General features: G+C 39.7%; 1 protein-coding gene across 1 annotated transcript in view; it reads left to right on the top strand.

The window, feature by feature from the left end:
- LOC118343277 (CUB and sushi domain-containing protein 3-like) overlaps window positions 1–21,265 on the top strand; it is a 323,719-nt gene that overhangs the window by 296,594 nt on the left and 5,860 nt on the right. The window contains 12 exon segments of the mRNA XM_035682048.1: window positions 1,869–2,042; window positions 6,280–6,465; window positions 7,243–7,428; window positions 8,295–8,468; window positions 12,207–12,389; window positions 12,566–12,742; window positions 14,429–14,608; window positions 14,892–15,065; window positions 15,286–15,459; window positions 18,903–18,976; window positions 19,792–19,903; window positions 19,999–20,178. Coding sequence (XP_035537941.1) covers window positions 1,869–2,042; window positions 6,280–6,465; window positions 7,243–7,428; window positions 8,295–8,468; window positions 12,207–12,389; window positions 12,566–12,742; window positions 14,429–14,608; window positions 14,892–15,065; window positions 15,286–15,459; window positions 18,903–18,976; window positions 19,792–19,903; window positions 19,999–20,178 — 1,974 coding nt within the window.

Genomic DNA, 21,265 nt, shown 5'->3' on the forward strand with positions numbered 1-21,265 from the left:
TGCTGTGCATTCAGTATGAATCTTCTTTTATATATATATATATATATATATATATATATATATATATATGTAAGCCTGAAAAAACACCTACTTTCTTCTGTCAGTGTGCCAGCCAGAGGTAACAGATGTTATGACATGGTGCTGTCACTTCTCCATGAAGCCTCAGTAGAAACATCGCTTCCCAGAATACTTCACAGACTGAGGGGGATATGAGATGCAATTTATAAAGGAAAAGTTCAATGAAACTTAACCTAGACTGATGAGGAGGCATCATTCTGTCAAAAAATAAATAAAGTGAGCTCTAAAAAAGTGCTATAAACAGCATTTTCATTCAGTAACTTTTCTTATTATCCTTCAAAACAAAACTGGATTTACTCTACTTGTTTTGCATATTTAAAATGGAAGACTGCACAGTTTTTTTGCTGTTTCCATTCATCTTAGTAATTCAATCTGTTTCTGTAAAATTACCCTTTTATGTTTAATCCTGAAGCAAATCAACAATAACATTTAAAAATACGAAAAAAAAGCATTATATTCTCTTTTAGAAGAGCTACTTTTGTGCTTTGTGTTGCCAGATTTTTAACCAAAACTAAAACATTTTATGATGTGAGACATAATTTCCATACATTCCCTTCTCAAAAAAGCCAAAGGATAGTATTTTACTTTACAGTATTCATAATTTATTTGACGTTTAATTGTAGGGTCATTTTAAAGTGTGTTGAAACTTTGTAAAACTTAGTTGACTTTTAATTCTTCAACACAACTTCCTGCAAGATATTCAAGAAAGTAAAGTGTGACTTACTTGAGTTGTGCCCTTTAACTCCAGTAATCAGCACCTCAAAGACAATGTGAAATGACAAAGGTGATACTAGGCAAGGCAACCTTTTCTCTTCTCGTTCTCTCCCACATCCCTGGCTGTCTGTGAAATTGTTAGCATTTGCTGACATCAGGGACACAGTGTAGGTTTTATCTACTGTACAGAATTAAATCAATACTCAATTCAAACTCTCTTAGAACAGAAAATACACATTTTGTCCTACTTTTTAAAACACCTTGCATTAGCACTGTGCATTAGGGAATTAATCTGATCCAGGACTGAAGAGGCCCACAAATCCTGTTTGGTTAGCTGTTACCAGGTTACCAAGTCTGATTCTTTAAAAGCACTTCTTCATTTGGCTTTTGAAGGCATCACAAAGTGTGTACAAAGCTGTTAAAATGTTGCAGGGCGCAACTGACCATCTGAGCCTTCACCGTAAATGACAGGTGATCCAATTTATGGCAGAGCTAGTGATATTTTTTGAAGATAGAGTGCTTGTTGTGCTCCCACTTTGATGTTCTGTGGTGTGTGTTTGCTCAAAGTCACATTTCTCAATAAAGCAGATTTCAAGCTGCAAAATTGCCTACTTTTACACTCTTGCAAAAGGTTTCAGCAGATGTTTAAAATTTTAATGTCCCACATAGAGGCAACAAACTATCTCCTAAGCCAAAGAGATATTCAACCTTCAGGGTTTGTTTAAAACTCCCAGGCCTGATTAAAATGTTACTGTTTTGCTGATATTGTCTTTGTATGCCTGAAAATAATCCTGAGAATGCATCTCATGTGTATAATAAGACTGTAAGGTGTAGTATCATTTTGAAATATTTGCATATCTGCAGGACAACTAGCTAGCTCTCGGTCACAAAAGTAAGTGAAAAGCACAGTCACAGATACAACGTAGGTTTATTTACTAAAACTTGTAATAAATGAAGATGTGAACAAAAATTCAGCAAAACAACAACTGGATCTCTAAAGCAACATTTCTGAGACCGGCTCTAAGCCAGTGTTATTCATAGTCTGAGTCCCATGTTTATCTCTCTGTGTCTTTCAGCTGGTCACTGTGGAATCCCAGAAGGCATTGTGAATGGCCAGGTGATAGGGGAGAACTTTGGATACCGTGATACGGTCGTGTATCAGTGTCTGCCTGGCTTTCGACTAATAGGCTCATCAGTTCGAATCTGTCTCCAAGACAACCAGTGGTCTGGACAGCTGCCCGTCTGTATATGTAAGGAAAAAACACAAGCACACAAGATTCACCTTAACTATCAAATTAACCCAGGCCCTCTACCACACATATCTGTCTCCTTGACAACATGAGGTTTGGACGGCTGCCTGTCTTTTCCACTCACATACTGTACACACACATATATACTGCATTAGTCCTTACAAATACTGTGTATACACTGTAGAAGCAGAATGCCTTAAGCCCTATGTTAACACACTCAGCTATGCACACTAACTCACACTGACTATAAAAACACATCTCTCTTCATATTATATCAATGGAATGAATAGTTTTCTATAAAGAAACACTTAAATGGACAGTGTTGGTTTGTGACAAAAAAATCCAAGATCCTTTATCTTCTGTCCTCTTTATCATTAAAACATGCAGGGAAAACCTCATCTTTATTCAAAACTGGTCTTTTGGTTTAATGTGCATGTGTGTGCATGCATGCAGAGGACAAATAGAAATCGCACTCAAGGTTTTGAGGTCAAGGTGTATCTAGCGGAAGCTTGAATGCTGTGGTATGCTTTGATAACTTCCACTGTTTGCTAGATATCAAATAAAGAAATTAAAATAATATCAAACAGAGGTAGTTCGACTTCAAGGGTTTGATAAAGTTCTCAGCATTTTTATTTGAATTTTGGACTTTTTATTGGCCCATACAGTTGAAAGATCAATATCATACATCTTACAAATCCCATTGGAGGCACACTAATGAAAAAGGTCTTATATTTGACCAATTAAGATCTATGTGATACAATATTTGGAAGGTGTTGCAGTGTAATTGGCATTGGAGGCAAGAAGTCCTGATTCCAACAAAATAAGGAAAATGGTCTCGGCACCTTTGAAAATAATTGATCTGCCTGGTGAAATGCAAGTGTTCTTTTAGTTGGTTAATAATCGATTGATAATGAAGAGGACAGTGAATCAAATAGATGTTTGCTAACTGTCTTGAAAGGCACACAGTGTGCATTGATGGTCATTGATAAAATGTCCTTTACAGCAGGAGGAGGCAGACTCAATTGATGGGAAATAAGTAAATCGAGAGTGTAGCCTTGGATGTGATGTGATCCAGCACATCATTAAAAAACACCTGAAATCATATTTTATGTTATGGTTCAGTGATTAGAAAAATAGGAGTTCAGCGAAAATACTAACACAGCCCTTTGGGGTTTGTGTGACTGTGTTTGTATTTGTGTCTGTGTATGTGTTGATGTGTATGTGTATGTGTTGATGTGTGTGTGCAGATGGATTACTTAATTAATTTAATAATTGATTTCTGTCTATTTGATCTTTTTTTAAATTTTAACATCGAAATGCAATATAAGCCAGGGTTCTTTGTCATAGCACATCTACAGCATGTGACACCGTGCTGCACACTTTACCCCACTACAGGACACGCTTTTTTTTTGTAAAGTAAAGCGCTTTAGATGCCTGATAAAAATGTTTGGAAAAAAATTTCAAATCCATTTGCTCCTTTTAAATAATTCACTTATTTTAGGGGAAGATTTGGTATAATCAGAAAAATATGAGCCTTAAATATTCAGTAACAACAGTGCAGCTGCCTTTAGCAACGTTATGAACAGTGCACCAAGGTCTTCATCAAGGGAGTTTATGTGGTAGAGCTGATAAACCCCACTCAAATTTCATTCAAGGGTGGAAAAGTCCAAATTAAAAAAATATAAATCATTTAGAATAAACCTTTTGTTCAAGAGCTATTCCATACTGAGTAAAGCCAGCATAAGGGTTGCATTTTGAGAAATATCCTTTTCTTGATTTTTTAACCCAACACTCAGATTCACACCAGTAGTCTTATATAAAGGGCCAGAGGGCCCAACTGCAAGTGTGGTCTGGGTGAGATAAATAAACGAGCTTGAGGATAAAATAGAAGGCTCTGACGTGTCCATGCTACTGTGAAAATCCCAAAAATTGGTCACTTGCTGTGAGCGTCCTAAATGTTTTTAGGCAGCAACTGGGCGCAGTTAAGGTGGTGATGATGAGTGCCATCTCAAGCCAACTATACAGACGCCGTTTCCCCAAAGAGACAGCCCGTTTGTTCACTAAATAAGGACCATGTTTAAAAGACGATGGCGGTGATGTAGCGTCTCCATTTCCTGAGTCGAAGGGGAAATGAAAGGGAGTTAATTTCCTCTATGAAATTGTTTTTGACTATGATCCTTAAAACAAAAAGAAAGGTTCAGTATAGGGACTGTATATCCGATAGTATGTGTGTTCGGGTATTGCATGGAGTTGTTTTCTTTGTGATTGGGATAGTGTGTGTGTGTATATCTGTCTGTGTATCTGGCGTTTCTGTGCTATGCTGTTTTTATTGGGGTTATTCATGCAGGAGTTATTGAGGGAAATCATTTTACAGCCAAATTATACTGTAATTATGGAGATGAGAGGCTCTTGTTTAGAGACACAAACACAGAATGATGATGAGACTATGGTGTGTGTGTGTGTGTGTGTGTGTGTGTAGCTGTAGGGCATGCTGACGGTGTCAGATAAATTTGTATCTTAGGCAAGCAAACAAACTTCTGATTCTCACTGATCAAGTGAAAAAAAAAACCACGGCTTCTTTCCTCTCTCCCTCGTCTTCTCTTGTCTTGATCATCTCTCCTCTGCTCTCCTCACCTCAGTTGTTCTTCTCCTCTCATCTTGTCTTCTCCTCCATTACCCTTTTTTCCATCCTCCAAGTCTTTGTCTTTGCTCAACCTCCTTTCCTTTCCTCTTCTCTCTCTTTCTCTCTTTCTCTCTCTCTCTCCTCCTCCCTGTAAAGTAATAAACTCCTTTCCTCTCCTCCTCCTCCCTCTAAAGCAATAAATTTAAAGGGGGAGAGCTTGAGAGGCAGATGAGAGAGGGGCTGGCTGTAACTGTAAACTGTCTGTTTACACAAACATCAAAACACTGTCGTCAGCACAATGAAGACAAGAGACACACGCAAACTTCTAAGTAGCCCCAGTGAATGAAGTTAACAGGATGAATAATTATGACGTACAATGGCAAACAGAGGACACTCAGCGCTAACGCAGAAGATGTTGAGGTTTAATATTTCTAAAATAACGACCCTACATTTGGGATACCAGCTATGTTTTCCCGGTCATCTGACATTCTCATAAATATTTATGAATTTCTGCTGGAGAGGCATAGATATTTGGTCCAAATCTGTGCTCCTTGTGGTTTTCAAGGACCGAGAACTACATGGCCTCTGAGTTTATATCATATCATTTTGTGGCTCTCTATATCAAGAAGAAATCTAGAGAATTGGATTTTTTGAAATTTAATAAGAAAAGTGAGGCAATGGGTTACGAAAAGCCAAAACATTTACGAAAATAGAGTTGTATCTAAATCACATCAGTGGTCAGCTGCAACTGTGTGGCACTGACTGCTGAAATACTGTAGCACTGCTGGATATGACTATAGAAACATTCACAGAGGACACGGAGACAGCACATAAAAAAAAGAACTGCAATAGCCAGTCAAATTAAGCAAGAAAAACTGCTCAGTAAACTGCCGGTTATAACTGAAACCGTGTTTGACTGTGATTATGCAATACATTCACTCTCTAAAATGTTTAAAATATAAGGGGATGGTGATACTGATATTTTTCTTAATGTCAATAAACCCCGTTAAAAGCCAAAAACCAAAAGTGTTTCTTTTTCTTGTTGTCCAAAAACTGTTAAAAATGCATCAATAAGCCACACTGCCACACTGGTTGACATCTTACTTACAATGAACATGGGCCCTATAATTTATTTTGACAAGCTCACCGTCCTGCTGCCATAAATACTCGACCACCGAATGTTTGTTAATCTGCAACTGAAAATGCTCAATTTACTCCTGTTTCAATAACATTTATTAAAACATACAGTACCCTGCTGTTTTAGGAAATTGGTCTAAAGGAAAAATTATACATTTGTGACCTGTTTTTAAAGATTAACGTCTTCAGTACAAACAGATGGGCTTGGAGCTGAATGCCACAGATGGGGTATGGAAGTCAGGCTGCTATTTGGAGGTTACATTCACAATGAATGGCAGCCTGTCGCACCTCCAGTGTTTGAGTCTGTACGTGTGAACGTTGGGGGGGGTAACACATTGTCAGTTTCTGTCTTCTCATGGGATTTAATATTAATAAAAGTTGCTAATTTGCTATCTGCACTCTCAAGTAGATTTATCATAAAAGCAATAAGAACGCTGTATGAGGCTACGTGTATGATTCACACTGTCTTCCCTACAGCCATCAGCTGCGGCCATCCAGGAAGTCCCATATATGGCCGTACTGTGGGAAACGGCTTCAACCTCAACGACGTGGTCAGCTTTGTTTGTAACCGGGGCTATGAAATGGAGGGGCCCGCACGGGCTCAGTGTCAGGCCAACCGCCAGTGGAGCCACCCGCCACCAACATGTAAAGGTGGGGAGAAAAGTTAAGTGTATTCACCCCTAACTTTATTTATCCCTGACCTTTAATACCACCTCAACTCTTATCTTTATTTATCCTCACTGCCTTTTACTATGGCAACCATTCTTATTTACCCCTACCCTTTTCATTTCACCTCAATTCTACCTCTAACTTTATTCAACTTAAACATCTCTGCCGTCATAACCTTGAAATAAATTTCAACCTAGACTGAAAAGATGCACTATTTTCCTTAATGTAATGAAGTTCTGAGGTAGATTTCATACTCCACATCCCTCTAATCCTCTCCTGGCTCTAGCCCTTTTCAATGGAAACTTTTTGTTTTCAGCGAAACATAAATCTCAAGCCCTGATTGTTCTCTAACAATCACAGTAACAAGGGTAGCTTTCGCTCATGTTTGTACACCAGCTATCGGCATTCTGCCCAGTGTACAGAATGGGGTGCCAATTGAATTGTGTAAAATTAAAAATGCAACGTAATGATAACAAGCCATTACACTGCATGGTTGCTGGATCCAGGACACACAAATCTGCCTTCATCATAGCATCACATAACATTTGCCATATCCACCCTTTTGAACACCAGCTCTTCCTTCTTCACCACGACCTCCTTATTATGCCCTATATTATTTTACAGAGCTGTAATCCCAGTGCAAAACACTGGGAGAAGGAAGAGGGGGGAGATAAATTACCCTCTCTGGTTCATGCCAAATAACACATGCTTTTCTATATCTCTTTTTGTGTATTTGTCTGCGTGTCCATCTCTGTGTCTCTCTGTGTATAGTGGTCAATTGCTCCGATCCAGGTATCCCTGCCAACTCCATCCGACAGAGTAAAATAGAGCATGGGAACTTTACTTTCGGCACCGTGGTTTTCTACGACTGTAACCCAGGATATTACCTGTTTGGATCACCCGTACTGACCTGTCAACCTACTGGACAGTGGGACAAACCTCTACCTGAATGTATAGGTTAGTTTGACCCCTTGTCTTTTTGGCTTTTTAACCTGACATGGAATGGGACAGACAATAGTTAGTTTGCTAAGCCCCACCTCCAGAGTTAGTTTAGTAATGCCTGATTCTTTCAAAGGAGGTGATAAGCACCTGATGCTTACGTACAAGTTATTGTGCTCCTGATGATAGAGAAACAGCGCTGCTTCTCTGTTTCAGCCCATGCATTGTTTATTGCAGTGTAGAGCTAGTAAGTCCCAATATTATAAATATGACAAGGAAAACTTTAACATCAGACTGCTCTTACATAAGCCTGTTTGACGGCTTAGCTCACAACTTGTTTGAACGTTTTCACTTTAAACGTTACAAGAGAAAAGGCTTTTAGGAAGAAGTCTAACTGATCAGTTTAAATGCCATGCATCAACTCCAATAGCAAACGCCTGGCTCTCACACAGTGGGGAAATATTACACAGTGAATGTGCTAAAAAAATGTCATTCTGTAAACCCCACAAACTCATGTAGGTTAGTTAATTGAGGTGTTCCTTTGCTTTGAATTGTAAACACTCCAGTTACTACTGTGCGTAAGTAGGCTAAGTTTAGCTGTACACTTTAGGCTCACATGCAGATAAACACACTGTTTAATTCCTTCCAAGAGTGCCATACATTTCAGAAATGTATGGCACTCTTGTGTCTGTTTCCTGAATCCGTCTCATTATCCGTAATCCTACACATATTCTTTAGTTTCTGAATCTGTTCCCCACTGCAGCTCCTCTCACAAAGCTGCGTTAAGCTCAATCCATCTCTCCCCTCTCTCTCTCTCTCTCTCTCTCTCTCTCTCACTTCTCTCTCTCTACACTCTCTCTCCCTCTCTCTTTCTGGGTCTCTAGTTGTAGATTGTGGTCATCCTGGCTCTCCCCCTAACGGTGTGCTGAGTGGAGATAAGTTTACATTTGGTTCAACGGTTCGATACTCCTGTCTGGGCGGAAGACAGCTGAAAGGAGAATCATCCAGGACTTGTCAGCTCAATGGGATGTGGAGTGCCCCCATGCCCTTCTGCTCTGGTAACCATTTTAACCTCTATTGAATATACAGACTGTTAAGTCCACCCTATCAGTAGGAGAGATAGATAGATAGGAGTTGTAGATGAAAGGGCGAAATGTCCAAAACGTGTAGACTCAACAGAGTGTGGAGCACTCCATGCCTTTACATCCTGCAGGCGCCCTTTCTTAACCCTTTTGCTCTCAATCGAAGGGATAATGGGATGGACGGATGGACGGTAGGGTTGGCGCATGAAAAGAGAATATATCACTATGTGTCTGTTAAAATGGTTATGGAGCATAACCTTCCCCTACAACCACATTCAGTGTATCTCAGCCCTGAACCCTTAACCAAATCAATTTCTGTACTGGTTATATAATTGAATTGTCATTTTGTAAACTTTTAGGTGTATTTTCTTTTTGTGATGACCCTCACCATGTCTTTAACTCTTGAGCGATACTCTGAAATGAAAGATAAGAATAAAAATGGATGGGTGAAGCAATGACTGTATATTTAAATATTAACACATTTAAATAATTCAATTTATAATGTTTCCTGTGCATTTTCTTTAGCATTAGCTGTATTTTCTTAATGAGTTTATTTTAAGGCAATATTGTGTACTGTAGCTGCACAACTATCATTGTTCTTTAAAGTGCTTTACCCAGGCTAGATTTAGTGTATAGGCATATCTCACCACTTATTGAGCTAGATTGTGTCTCCAGACAGAAAGCCTCCTTACCTTCCATCATGTATAAACAAACAGTCTAAGTTATATGGTTCTCGGTAGCTGGCTGGGGGCATGATTATGGCTCTCCAGACTGAGAGGCTCCCAGCTGCCGTTTATATAACAAACTGACTGAAAACACATTCTAGACGAGTTGACTAAGAATACATTGTTATTTACAGCAATTGCCTGGGGGAGATGCAGGGTGAGGGAGGGTAATAGTTTATAAAGCAGTGATTCATGGTTTTTACCTGGCAGGTGTGTACCAGAGCCCTGCAGAGATAAGAGTTCAGCCCATGGTAGAAGTGCCAGGTCTGCAATTCTGCTCCGTGACTGTCGATAAGCAAATGGCGTTTCTGATGCAATGTTGGTTATGTTGCCACATTCACATTTCAGGGGGCATAAAATATTCATTTTAACCGAGAAGTAACAGTGGTTACTGTGTCTAGAGCTGAAGCCTTAAATCAAATTTCTTGATTCCATTGAGAATTATTATTAGTTTGAACCAAGATACTGCCAGATTTAAACTCGAGTCAGACTTCACAAAAATGAGGATTTTGGGATTCGACTGTGCCATTAATAATGTCAGCACTTGCGATTAGTTTATGAAGACTTGGGACGTGACAAGATTCAAGACTTGACATGGACCTGTTTGAGATGAATTGTAAAAACCTTAAAGGAATAGTTCAACATTTTGGGAAATGAGCACTTATTAGCTTTCTTTCCAAGAGTTAAATGATTGTTACCGCTCTCATGTGGAAGTCATAGCCCTCCTTAAAATCAAACATTGTAATTTTTACAATTCAGTTTTGTTCAGGTTTAACAATTGGATATAACATTTAAATTAGTGACATTTTAAGGTGCTGATAGTGGGATTCTTTTACCTTTGGACAGAGACAGGCTAGCTGTCCCCCCTGCTTCCAGTCTTTATCCTAAGCTAACTGGCTGCTGGCTGTAGCTTGATATTTAATGGAGAGTAGTAAGCAAGTATTTTAGTGTATTTCGCAAAATGTCAAAAACTATTTCTTCAATCTTAAGTTACTGCAGGCTAAGGGACTGCTTCTTAAAAAGAATATTTTGTAAAAAACTCATCATATTAGTGATGAAAAAACTCAGATGAAGAAGAAACACTCGCTTTCAAAGAAGAGTTCAGGAGACCTTGATGACTTACACAGCAGAATTCTTTGAGGCTCGGCCAAGGAGAATGTGATCAACAATACAAGCGAAGCCACAGTGCAATGCCAACCCAATTCTGAAGGTTATCTATCCTGTCAAGGGATATTTAACACAAACCTAGACCCACAAGATCTACTAGTTTCCCAATTATGGTCATAAGATTCAAACTGAGTCCCACACACATCCATCACAAAGTAGAACTACGATATGTCGGGTGCTCAGTGTTCAGTCTTAGCAGCTGCCCTGCATAGACTAGTTAGCCAAACAATTCACAAAGAAGAGGCACAGACTGTACATTAACCCCCTTGATCCAACAAGCAAGAATGTTATAGCCTTGTAGTTTTTTTCATGCAGCTTTATGAAACCTTCTGCAAACCTACAGGAGCTTCAGCTGAGTAGCCCGTGAATTTTTCCAAGCCAGAGAACAGCCAAAATCTTTCCATCGGATAGATAGTTCACGTGTGTGTGTGTGTGTGCAGATGAATGTGTGTGTGACCGATTAGTGGTTGTTCCAAAGTCACCTGAGGGAAACGACAGAGATTAGTTTTCCCAACGCTCTGTCCCACAAACTTGCACTCATACGTACACACACACACACACGCTTGCACCACTGACATCAGGTAGATTGGTTGTTCTCCCTGTTGAGACCTGATACACCTGAGGCTACATGGTGACTTTGGAGCTGTGTATCTTTGTGTGTGTGTATCTTTGTGTGTGTGTGCGTGTGTGTAAGTATCCCATGGGAGTTGTGTAGATGGTGTATATGTGTTTGATCTGTTCCCGATATTCTGAAAAAATAAAAAATACAAATCTTTCATCTTGCTGTAGACCATTTCCTCACATTTTGAGTTTTTTAATGACATAATGCTGTTAAAGGCTTATTTATTTACATCTGAGAAACACAGTCTGAAATCCTGAGACATTAGAAAAGATGTTATGTCATTATATGTTGTGTCTGTGGTATGTGTAAGCTCAGTTTAGCAGCAAGCCTCTAGATATTTGCAGTGTAGTACAAACAGAGCCAGTGTGAAATTAGGTTATTTGTCAGAAATATATCACAAAAACACAGCAGACACATTTGGGAAAAACTTAAAGTAGTTGTTTATCACACAAAGTTTCTTGATGCATTAATTACAGTAAAAATGGTGAAATATTCATTCTGTTTTCTGTTGTTAACAAAAAATAATCAGGTTTTTACATTAATTACATGCACACATAAGCAATGCACATTTTAGAGCATAAAAAAAATGCAATGGTGACCAGTAATGTTTGGGTAAAAGTATATTTGTCTGCACATTTGGTTGACAACGTGTGTGTTTGTGTGTGAAAGTGTGTGTGTGTGTTCCCAGGAGCGTGCTCTGTCTGTCAGGCTAAATTTGCTGACCAGGCGGTTCTACAAGGGTAGAGCGAGGATCACACACACACACACACACACACACACACACACACCTTCCCATCTGCACACACACACACTCTTAAGGCAAACATATGCCCCTTGTCACCAACATATGTGTGCAGTCCACTACTATTTGTATGCAGCCATTTCATACTTGACTACCCTGAGGTGAGAATGTGATTTATATCAAAAATAAAAGCAAATATTCACCTCACATTGCTGAGTTCACTTTACAATGCAGTCTCAATAACAAGTGATAAATTACAGTTATTGTTTAGATAATGTTATGCCCTTTCTCCCTCCTCTCTTCTAATTTTTTTTGTATTTGATCAAATAAAGAAAAGTAATTTTAAGTTTTAAAGTACATTGTGTGTTTTTAGAAGATGCAGCTGGTTTGTGGTGATTCAAGTATTCTAGTTTTGAAGTCGGAGACCTAACGCTGTCCCCTTGTTTCTCTCTCTGTAGGCGACACAGCTGGTTCCTGTGGCGATCCTGGCATTCCCTCCCATGGTTCGAGGGAACAAACGGATTTCAGGATCCGTTCCAAGGTTCACTTCAGCTGCACCGAGGGCTACGATCTGATCGGTTCATCAGAGAGGATGTGCTTCCCTAATGGGACCTGGTCCGGCACACAGCCCTTCTGTAAAGGTAGGAAGATACTTTGACTTAATCTCAACCTATTAGAACCCAGCACTTTGACACTTATGCAGTTAGAGATCCACCCATGTGCTGCACAGTCTCCTTAAATAACCATAGCCTGTGGAGCTGAAACTCATTGAGATGCAGAAGGCTTTCTCTCTCTCATTCTCTCATTTTTCCCCCAGCTGTCCAGTGTGGTAACCCTGGCACTCCCAGCAATGGCAGAGTATTTCGTTTGGATGGAACAACATTTTCTCACTCTGTCATCTACTCCTGCATGGACGGCTACCTGCTCACCGGCGCCACCACTAGGCTGTGTCAAGCCAACGGGACCTGGACAGGAGTACAGCCCAACTGTACCAGTAAGTAACCTGTTGTATACTGAGGGATTGCTGATGAGACCGGTTTATACCTAATTTAACAATATCTGATGCTCCATAAATAAATATACTCCTCTGCAGGACATTTTTCATTATTTTTTGCGAACTTTTATTTCAGGTGACTTGGAGGCCAAAGATCAGACTGTCAGTTTTATTACTTACTATATATAATCAGAGTATTAAATCCTTGCTTTGCAATGACGTCAAGTCTGCAACCCATAAACATCACCAAACTCCTGATGTGTAATTATAAGGTTTCCTTTCCAGCCTTTCGTAACCCTATTTTATGCCCTGTTTTAAATTATTCTGCGACAGTATAGGGTCTGAGTAATGAAATCAGCCTCAAATCTTCATGCTCCTGCTACAGGCTTTATAGGGTGACATGAATAACCTTGATTGTTGTTTACTTTAGCTAATTTGCTTTTTGAACTCTGCGGGGGGAAAATTCACAAGAGTAAATAACCATAAAATATCACATTCTGTTCCCCATATGAAATGTGACCGAAGCCATGGTTGAACAAGTGTTAATCAGTGCTGCATGTTACGCAGACTACAAAATCTGCATGTAAAGATAAATGCAACAGCTGAGTGGCATTTAACACTAACAATTAACATGTGGCATACTCACGAACAAAATACCTCGTTAAACACATCTCTACATTGTGTCCCAAGGTGAAATTCACTTACCTTGGGACACCACATTAGAAGGGTTCTTGCAGTATTTTAATGTTTTCAATGACATTCCTGACTTTAATGCACTATGCAAAGAAATAAAGCTTGAAATATCCAACAGTACAGAACAAAGAGATAGAAATGCTGAGAAACCAAATTTCTTCAATATGCGGACCTGGAAAGAAAAAAGTTTTTAAGAATCCCCTGACTTAAAGGAAATAGCTTTTAAGCTTTTACAGTAGATTACACTACATCTATTAACGGCCATGACAGTATCTGGGGTGGGTTTAAAAGCATTTAAACTGCCTATTAGACTATGAAGGACAGTGCTTTATAAGTGCAGTCAGGGGAATCCTAATGCTCCTTAAAAGAGTCCCAGGACAACCTCAGCCATTTTTAATATCACTGTTGTTTCATTCATGAGAAGTGAAGCCCATAACTGTTTCTGAAGAGACCATACAGTCAGGTCATAGATTTGTTACCCACTGTGGTGTCCACAACTTAAAATTATATAAATAAGCAGACAGGTATCATTAAAAATATGCAGTTCTAGTTAAGTGCTCTTTTGGATCACTAGAGCTTTGATTAGAATGGGATCCCAGAACTTCGCCGTTCTGGTGTTTATTTATCAGAAGGGCATTTCTAGGCCTGGACAGTTTTGAAAAACAGTGATAAAAAAAGATTGAGAGCTGGAAACGTAAACCAACCGACGGATACGACTCGCATCAACAAAGAAACTAGTCATTTGTCCCCTACACTAGCTGTCCTCTTTTGCCACTACAATCTGTCCATTTCTTTCCAGGTTGTCTCTCTTTTTTTCTTTTTATCTTCCTCTTTACCTCTTCTTATCATTTGAATTACCTACATGAAAGATCATATAGGCCGGAGTAATAGGCAAAAAGAAATTCTCATCATCTCATTTCACCCACAGCATGGCCTGTAAAGTAATCTTCATCCCGTCTCTTCCACTCAAACACCACTTGTCCATCTCAATAGTGATAAACTGCGGGGATCCAGGTGTGCCGGCTAGTGGCCTTCGCTATGGAGAAGACTTCACGATTGGTCAGAATGTGTCCTTCCAGTGCCAACCAGGATACAGAATGGAGGAGGATGGATCACCTGTCAGGACATGCACTCAAAATGGGACGTGGAGTGGGAACATGCCTATATGTACAGGTAAATTGTTTATTAACCTCTACTCGTATTGTTGTAACCCTTACAATGAACTTACAGTACATATGTAGACATGATAGATGGCATATAGTTTTGCCACTACCACTACTTTCTACAGAGAAGTATATTCCTCATGTGTACAAGAAATACAGTACAACTTAAACCCTTAACCCTGCTATATATATATCTGTGAGGACAATCAAGAAATATAAACAACTTGACTGACATGCAGCTGCTTATAACCCCTAACCCCTTCATCTTTCTCTCTCTCTCCCTCTCTCTATAGCTGTGACCTGCCCGGCTCCCCCTGCTATCAGTAATGGGGTACTGCAGGGCAGTGACTTTGAATGGGGCAGCAGTGTGAGCTACAGCTGCTCACCTGGATATGAGCTCTCATTCCCAGCTATCCTTACCTGTGTAGCCAATGGCACCTGGAGCGGCATGCTACCACAGTGCTTACGTAAGAACACACACACACACACACACACACACATATGGACACACATCACAAGTACTCACACTGCCTGTTATTATTCTTTACCAGCAATCAGTTACAATTGGAAGCAAAATCTACATTTGTCCTTGAGCTACTCAAAAAGTCACCAATGTTAGCCCTGCATACTGAAATAGGCTTGCCTGTGTGTCTCTGTGTGTTTGTGTGTGTGTGTGTGTGTGCACAGCCAAGTTTTGTGGTGACCCAGGTATTCCAGTTGGTGGTTTCAGAGAGGGACGAAGTTTCATCTACCAATCGGAAGTGTCCTTCAGTTGTGCTTCACCTCTCATTCTGGTCGGCACAACAACCAGACTTTGTGAAAGTGATGGTACCTGGAGTGGCACACAGCCACGCTGTATTGGTAAGTTTAATCATTTATGTTCAATCGACGACCAGCAAAAACATGGAAGCCATTATACAAATGAAAGATATTTTTGGGAGTGCTTTCTTTGACTCATGCAGTTTCTTTTCGTCTGCAGGAAAATCTGACCATGATATATTATTGTTCTAATGAATAAGGCTATAAAATCATTCAAACTGTATATATTTGTTTTGTTGGCCACCAGGAATCAGTTTTAGTTTCCCCTCATTTGTCATCTTCATGTGTTCACTCAATCTCAACTGCAAGAACTTGCAGAAAATTGTATCGTTTGAAAATACTCAATAGAGCCGATGCAACACCAGAGCTTTGGTACCGATACTAAAACTATCTGTCCTGCTATCCTTAGTTTGTTTCATTTAACAAAAGAAGCCAAAGTTCTCAAGTATTAAATGTTATCTAAACACATGCAGCCACATAAGTACTTTGTCTAAAAAATGTAGCCCATAATTGGCAAGGATTTGATTCAAATTATTTTTGATCAGATGAGGGAATAAGTAAATAAGATCATGAAACTGACCTGACATTGAATGTCAGCTTTCTTTTTGTTAGACTTTTCACTTCTGGGGAGCAACAAACACATTTTGGCCAGTGCCAAGAAAGTATTGAGATTCGAAACCTAGCCCTGGGTCAAATTCAACCAACCTTAAATATACAAGTCAAAACACTGGCATTGTATTTCTGGATAAATTCACAAGTTAGAAAGTCCTCCAGTATAATGCTGTTCAAATAAGTCTCCAACTTGTTTAAAATACAGTCACAAGGCTTTTATCCTCTACCAATCATTGATCTAAGATTTTCCTGATTACTTTTTAATAGTTCCTGACTATATCCTCAATCATTTATCCCCACATAAGCTGGAGCACAGCCTGATATCCTCAGGCAGGGGTGTCTCGCCCACTTCAAAGTGTGGGTTAAAATTAAAAGGTGGTGATGCTCAGCCCACTAGAGCCCCCAGACTTTTGAATCATATTTCTCAGGAGGTAAAATAAGTATCTTCTTTTAAATAACACATCAAAGGACCATATTACGGACTTGTTTTTTCCGTTCCTGTACACGTTCTCTTTTGATTAATATTATTTCTTTGTTGTTATTTCATGTATTTACTTTCCTGACTGAAAATCTGTGTGGGCTTGTAACTTATGAAACACATTATTTAGTTTCTGCTAGCCTGCCAGGGTATTATGACTGGTTTGTGGCTCACCGGGGAGTCTGGACTGGTGTTTGATATTCCCCTTCCTAATGATCATGGCAATTAATGACCTGTCGCTATGGAGTTGACAGCTACGTTTGAGTTTACTCATGGGTTTGCTATGCAGAGCAACTACTGTTCTGTCAAAGTTAAAGTTACGTAGACTTATTGGAATAACAATCAATAGTGACTGGAGCCTCATCTGAGGCAATCTTGTAAATGAAAAGGGAGCCTAGGAGGACAAGCCTTAAAGGATTCCTTTGATGTTTCCAAATTGGCAACACTTCCCTATGAAACTGCTGCTGTTTTTCCCCAGTTAGATAGATTCACTATCTGACTTAGATGTCCTGCATATCACATACAGTAATTATTTAAACTTTTAAGGACAGTCTAAGTGAATTTTGCCACCATGTGTGTCATTAGCTTTGGCATCAACTAAAATTGTGAATGACCTGTAGTTGATATTCCACATAAAGATAAGTTAGGTTTGACTGTTACTGAGAATACAGATTAAATCTATAAATATCAATTGACTAATTGCCAGTTAATGTTGGCATTTATATACAGTACATGAGCTGCTACAGCAAAAATAGACCATGAAAATAACTAAGCAGAAGAAAGAGCCATGCATGGGCTGTGGGTGTGAACAACTAAATTGGCAGCCTAGATGCATTCAGTGCATTGAGGGTTATCCAATTTCTTTAATATGGTCATATAACTACTCAACTCCTCTTAAATCTAGGTTATACAGCTCATCATTCATCAGTTTTGCAAAACAATGCTACTCTACACTTGCTTTCCTTTGAAGGCAGCGAGCAGTTCAGTATATAAACAGTGCTTGCACTAATAAACTGAATTCCTCGCATTCAGTAGTGTATCTGCGACACAAGTGGCAAAAAGTTGTGCATTCAATTAGTTATTTCTGAAAATTCTTGTCTTAAAAGTGGGGCTGTTACTGTATATAGGAAATCCCTTTCCAGAAACTACACAGAAACTGCCTGCTCATAAGTGAGACAACACCAGCACACGCTGTAACTTACTGTATTTAGTCAAAGGCTTCCAGAAACGGGCATCCGCATCCAACTTCAAACAAGCTGCTGCTATCCGGGGATTAAGAAGAAAATGAGAAGGGATATTCAGCACACATTACAAATGGTCCCACTGGGTCAATTTACCACCACGCATGATGTTTAGAGCACCACTTCACATGTCTGATTCAGAGCAGGTGCTTAAACATCAAGTATGGTGATGAATTATAATAAATGAGAGCTTTTGTAATGCGAACAGACACTTGACTTTTTGTTCCTTCATAGCTCTAGATAAGGCATGCATACAGTGCTTTACAGCTGCTATAAAGTCGAAGGTTCCCTGTGAAATAGATTATCTAAAAATAGAAGGCTTGCTCTGAAGTGTTACTTCATTGATGTAAAGACTTAATCTATAACTGCTGAAAAAGAAGTAGTTGCAGCAAGTATGAATGGTTCAATACCATGACTGTTTTTGAGACTATGAAACATACACAAGCATTCACACAAACATAAAGACTCAGTTGCAGTTTTATGTTTTTCTGTGGTGGAAGTGAAGAGGGAATGTAATGTTGAGTGCATGTGTGTGTGTGCTTGGTTGATTTATTAGTGTGTGATTGCAGCTGTATGTTAGTGTGTGATGTGTATTACTATGTGACTGAAACAGAATGAGTTTTGAGCTGAAGCAGCCTGCTCTTTAAATAAGACAGACAAGGGAAGGGGGATGTGTGTCTGTGCAGAGTGGGGGGGTTCGGTGGGCAGAGAGACATACAGGGACATGGAAAGATAGAAAGAGAGAGCAAGAAAGCAGTTAGAGAAAGAGAGGGAGAGGCAGAGGGAGAAAGGGGCAGTTAGAGAGGTACAGGAAGTGAGAGAGAGGTAGAAGGGGAGAAGGAGAGAGAGAAGTGGAGAGTGAATCTGTCATTTCGGAAGCTGTATTGAATCGAGCTCTGCGTCAGGATGTGCTCTACATGCTGATGTTCCTGCCACACACACACACTCTCTCACACACACAAGCCGGCCCCGCTTCGTTTTCTGATAAAGCACTACTGCCCCCTGCTGTCCTGTTGGGATACATACCCTGCAGTTACCATGACAACAGAGGAGAGGAAAGGAGAGTTGAGAGAGGACATATAATGCTACTGCTAATTTATCTTTCCTTTAGATTTTGTGTGTAATTACTTACACGCTTGTGCTGTACATTTCAGAGCCGACCAAAACCAGCTGTGATAACCCAGGAACACCACGCTATGGCTCCTTAAACCGGACCTACGGTTTCAAGGTAAAATATCTGTACTGACAAACTTAACTCTATAGCTACCTTCCCACCAAAGTAGTCAACTTACTAACTAATAAAGAAGTTGTCGTTGTGGCTCCTTTGATCTGAACTATCGAGGTAAAACATAGATCAATAATCTATGAAATTACAAAGAAAGAGAAAGGAAGGAAAAAACGAGGGGAGAGACAGATGGAAGAAGAAACTGTAATCTTTGAAAACTGTTGGTCAGGCAAAACAAGACATTTCAATATGTCAACTTGGGCTCTGGAAACATTTGATTTTTCACCATATTTTGGACAAAAAGTTAATATATGCTGTCTTGTGGTAGATATCATTAGATTTATCATCAGATTTACTGCCGGTGCTGCATCCCGGCAACAAACCTACATGCAACTGCCCTCCACTGCAGGTCAGCAAAGAGCACTGTCAGTGGGAAAACATTAATGTTAATAATGTTGGAAGATAAGCACTTTATTAACTAACTGTGAGGGCTGAAGTCTCAAATTAGCTGTGGCTGAACAGTGTGGACAGGAGGAATGATCACAGCAAATAATTACTCTTACATCATTACTGTATGTCATGAGAGTATTTCATTAGGATAGACTCAAAAATATCCAAACCTGTTCTTTAAACATGATGAGCAGGTTTAATTTAAATATTTTAAAGATATTTTCAAGAAAAACCAAAGATGTTTTATTTAAATAGGTAATAGCAATACATGCATTTGCAGTTGCATAGTCTGTTATAACGACTTCCCCCTCTAACAACCTAAATAAATATGTATTTTTGTCTCATTCTGTCTCTCTCTCCCTCCACAGGTGGGGAGCGTAGTGTCATTTCAGTGCCAGCCAGGTCATCTGATTCAGGGCTCTTCCTCTAGAACCTGCCAGCCTGATCTGACATGGAGCGGAGCGCAGCCCGAATGCATACGTAAGAAACATAGATCCCATCAACTTGTTAACTTATCGCCCGTCCATCCTCCTTCTGTCAGACTCTAACTCCAGTGTCCCTTCTCTGCCCTCCAGCCCATGCCTGTAAGCAGCCAGAGACCCCACTCCATGTGGACGTGGTGGGGATGGATCTGCCTGGGTTTGGCTACACCTTGGTGTACAGCTGTCAGCATGGCTACTTCCTGGCAGGGGGTTCTGAACACAGAGTCTGCAAGAGTGACAGCACTTGGACAGGAAAGATGCCAATATGTCGAGGTAAAAAAAATAAATCTATATTTGAATGTTATAACTTTATACATATCTAGTGCTTTTGATTGAAGATGTCATCCAGAAAAATGAAGTAGGAGTGCTGAGTGTGTCTTGCTCAAGGACACTTTGTCAGCACGCATACCTGGCCATCTGGAGTAGGGCAAAATTTCCTGGTGGGCTGGTCACTGGTCTGGCAGCACTGTTAAAAAAAAGATAATATGATATCCCACAGTGTTTCATCCTTCATTAGATTAGCCTGGCCAGGTCCTTACAGGTGAGGTGATGAATTAATCACATCTCATGAGTCCGTTTTTTTTTTTTTTTTTACTTTACTGCTTATATGGAGCTTATAGTGACAGGCTAGTTGTGTTGTAGCTTAAACTGAGACCTGGTATTCCCAAAACAAGATTCTGGTGGAAATAATACATTTACAATTTAGTCATACTGCAGTGTATGGATCAATGTGAGGCCACTGGATGTTCTCTTTGATCACCAAGTTATCATAATGTGTACAGAATGTGTTCATACATAAAATGTATGTCAATAAAATTAAAGCTTATTCCAAAACTAGGTTGTATCTCTAATAATACTTTTTGCTTTTTGTACACAGTAGGCGATTTGTTAACGGGGGGGGGGTGACTGGTTCTTTTAAGTCACCCGATATATAAGCGAATATTATAGATCCAAGACGAAACTGACAGAATGCGCAATTACTATTCCATCTGCTACAATAACACCATGGCCAGTGCCATGGATTTTTAAATACACAGCACGGTTAGGCTACTGATATTTCACAGCCATGGTTGGGACTTGGGGCCATCTAACTTGCACAAACATCAGTCAGATAAAGGATCGATTAGTCGGGCAGACTAAACTAACATATTCAACCACACAACGCTTCTGCTCCTGCACACTCTCTCTGCTATTCGGACAGCGGTATGCAATCAAAATTCACGCCATGTTAAAATACATTTCTGTGATTCATCTATTTCTCCAACTCCTATCTCTCGTCTCGTCGTTCCAGTGTGTGTTTCTAACTCACTGACTCAAGTCGTAATTCTTAGTGGGTTGCACAGATTTGATTGGTTGAGTA

Source organism: Morone saxatilis, unplaced genomic scaffold (assembly GCF_004916995.1).
Source record: "Morone saxatilis isolate NCDOM2014 unplaced genomic scaffold, NCSU_SB_2.0 Contig9, whole genome shotgun sequence".
Lineage (NCBI taxonomy): Eukaryota > Metazoa > Chordata > Actinopteri > Moronidae > Morone > Morone saxatilis.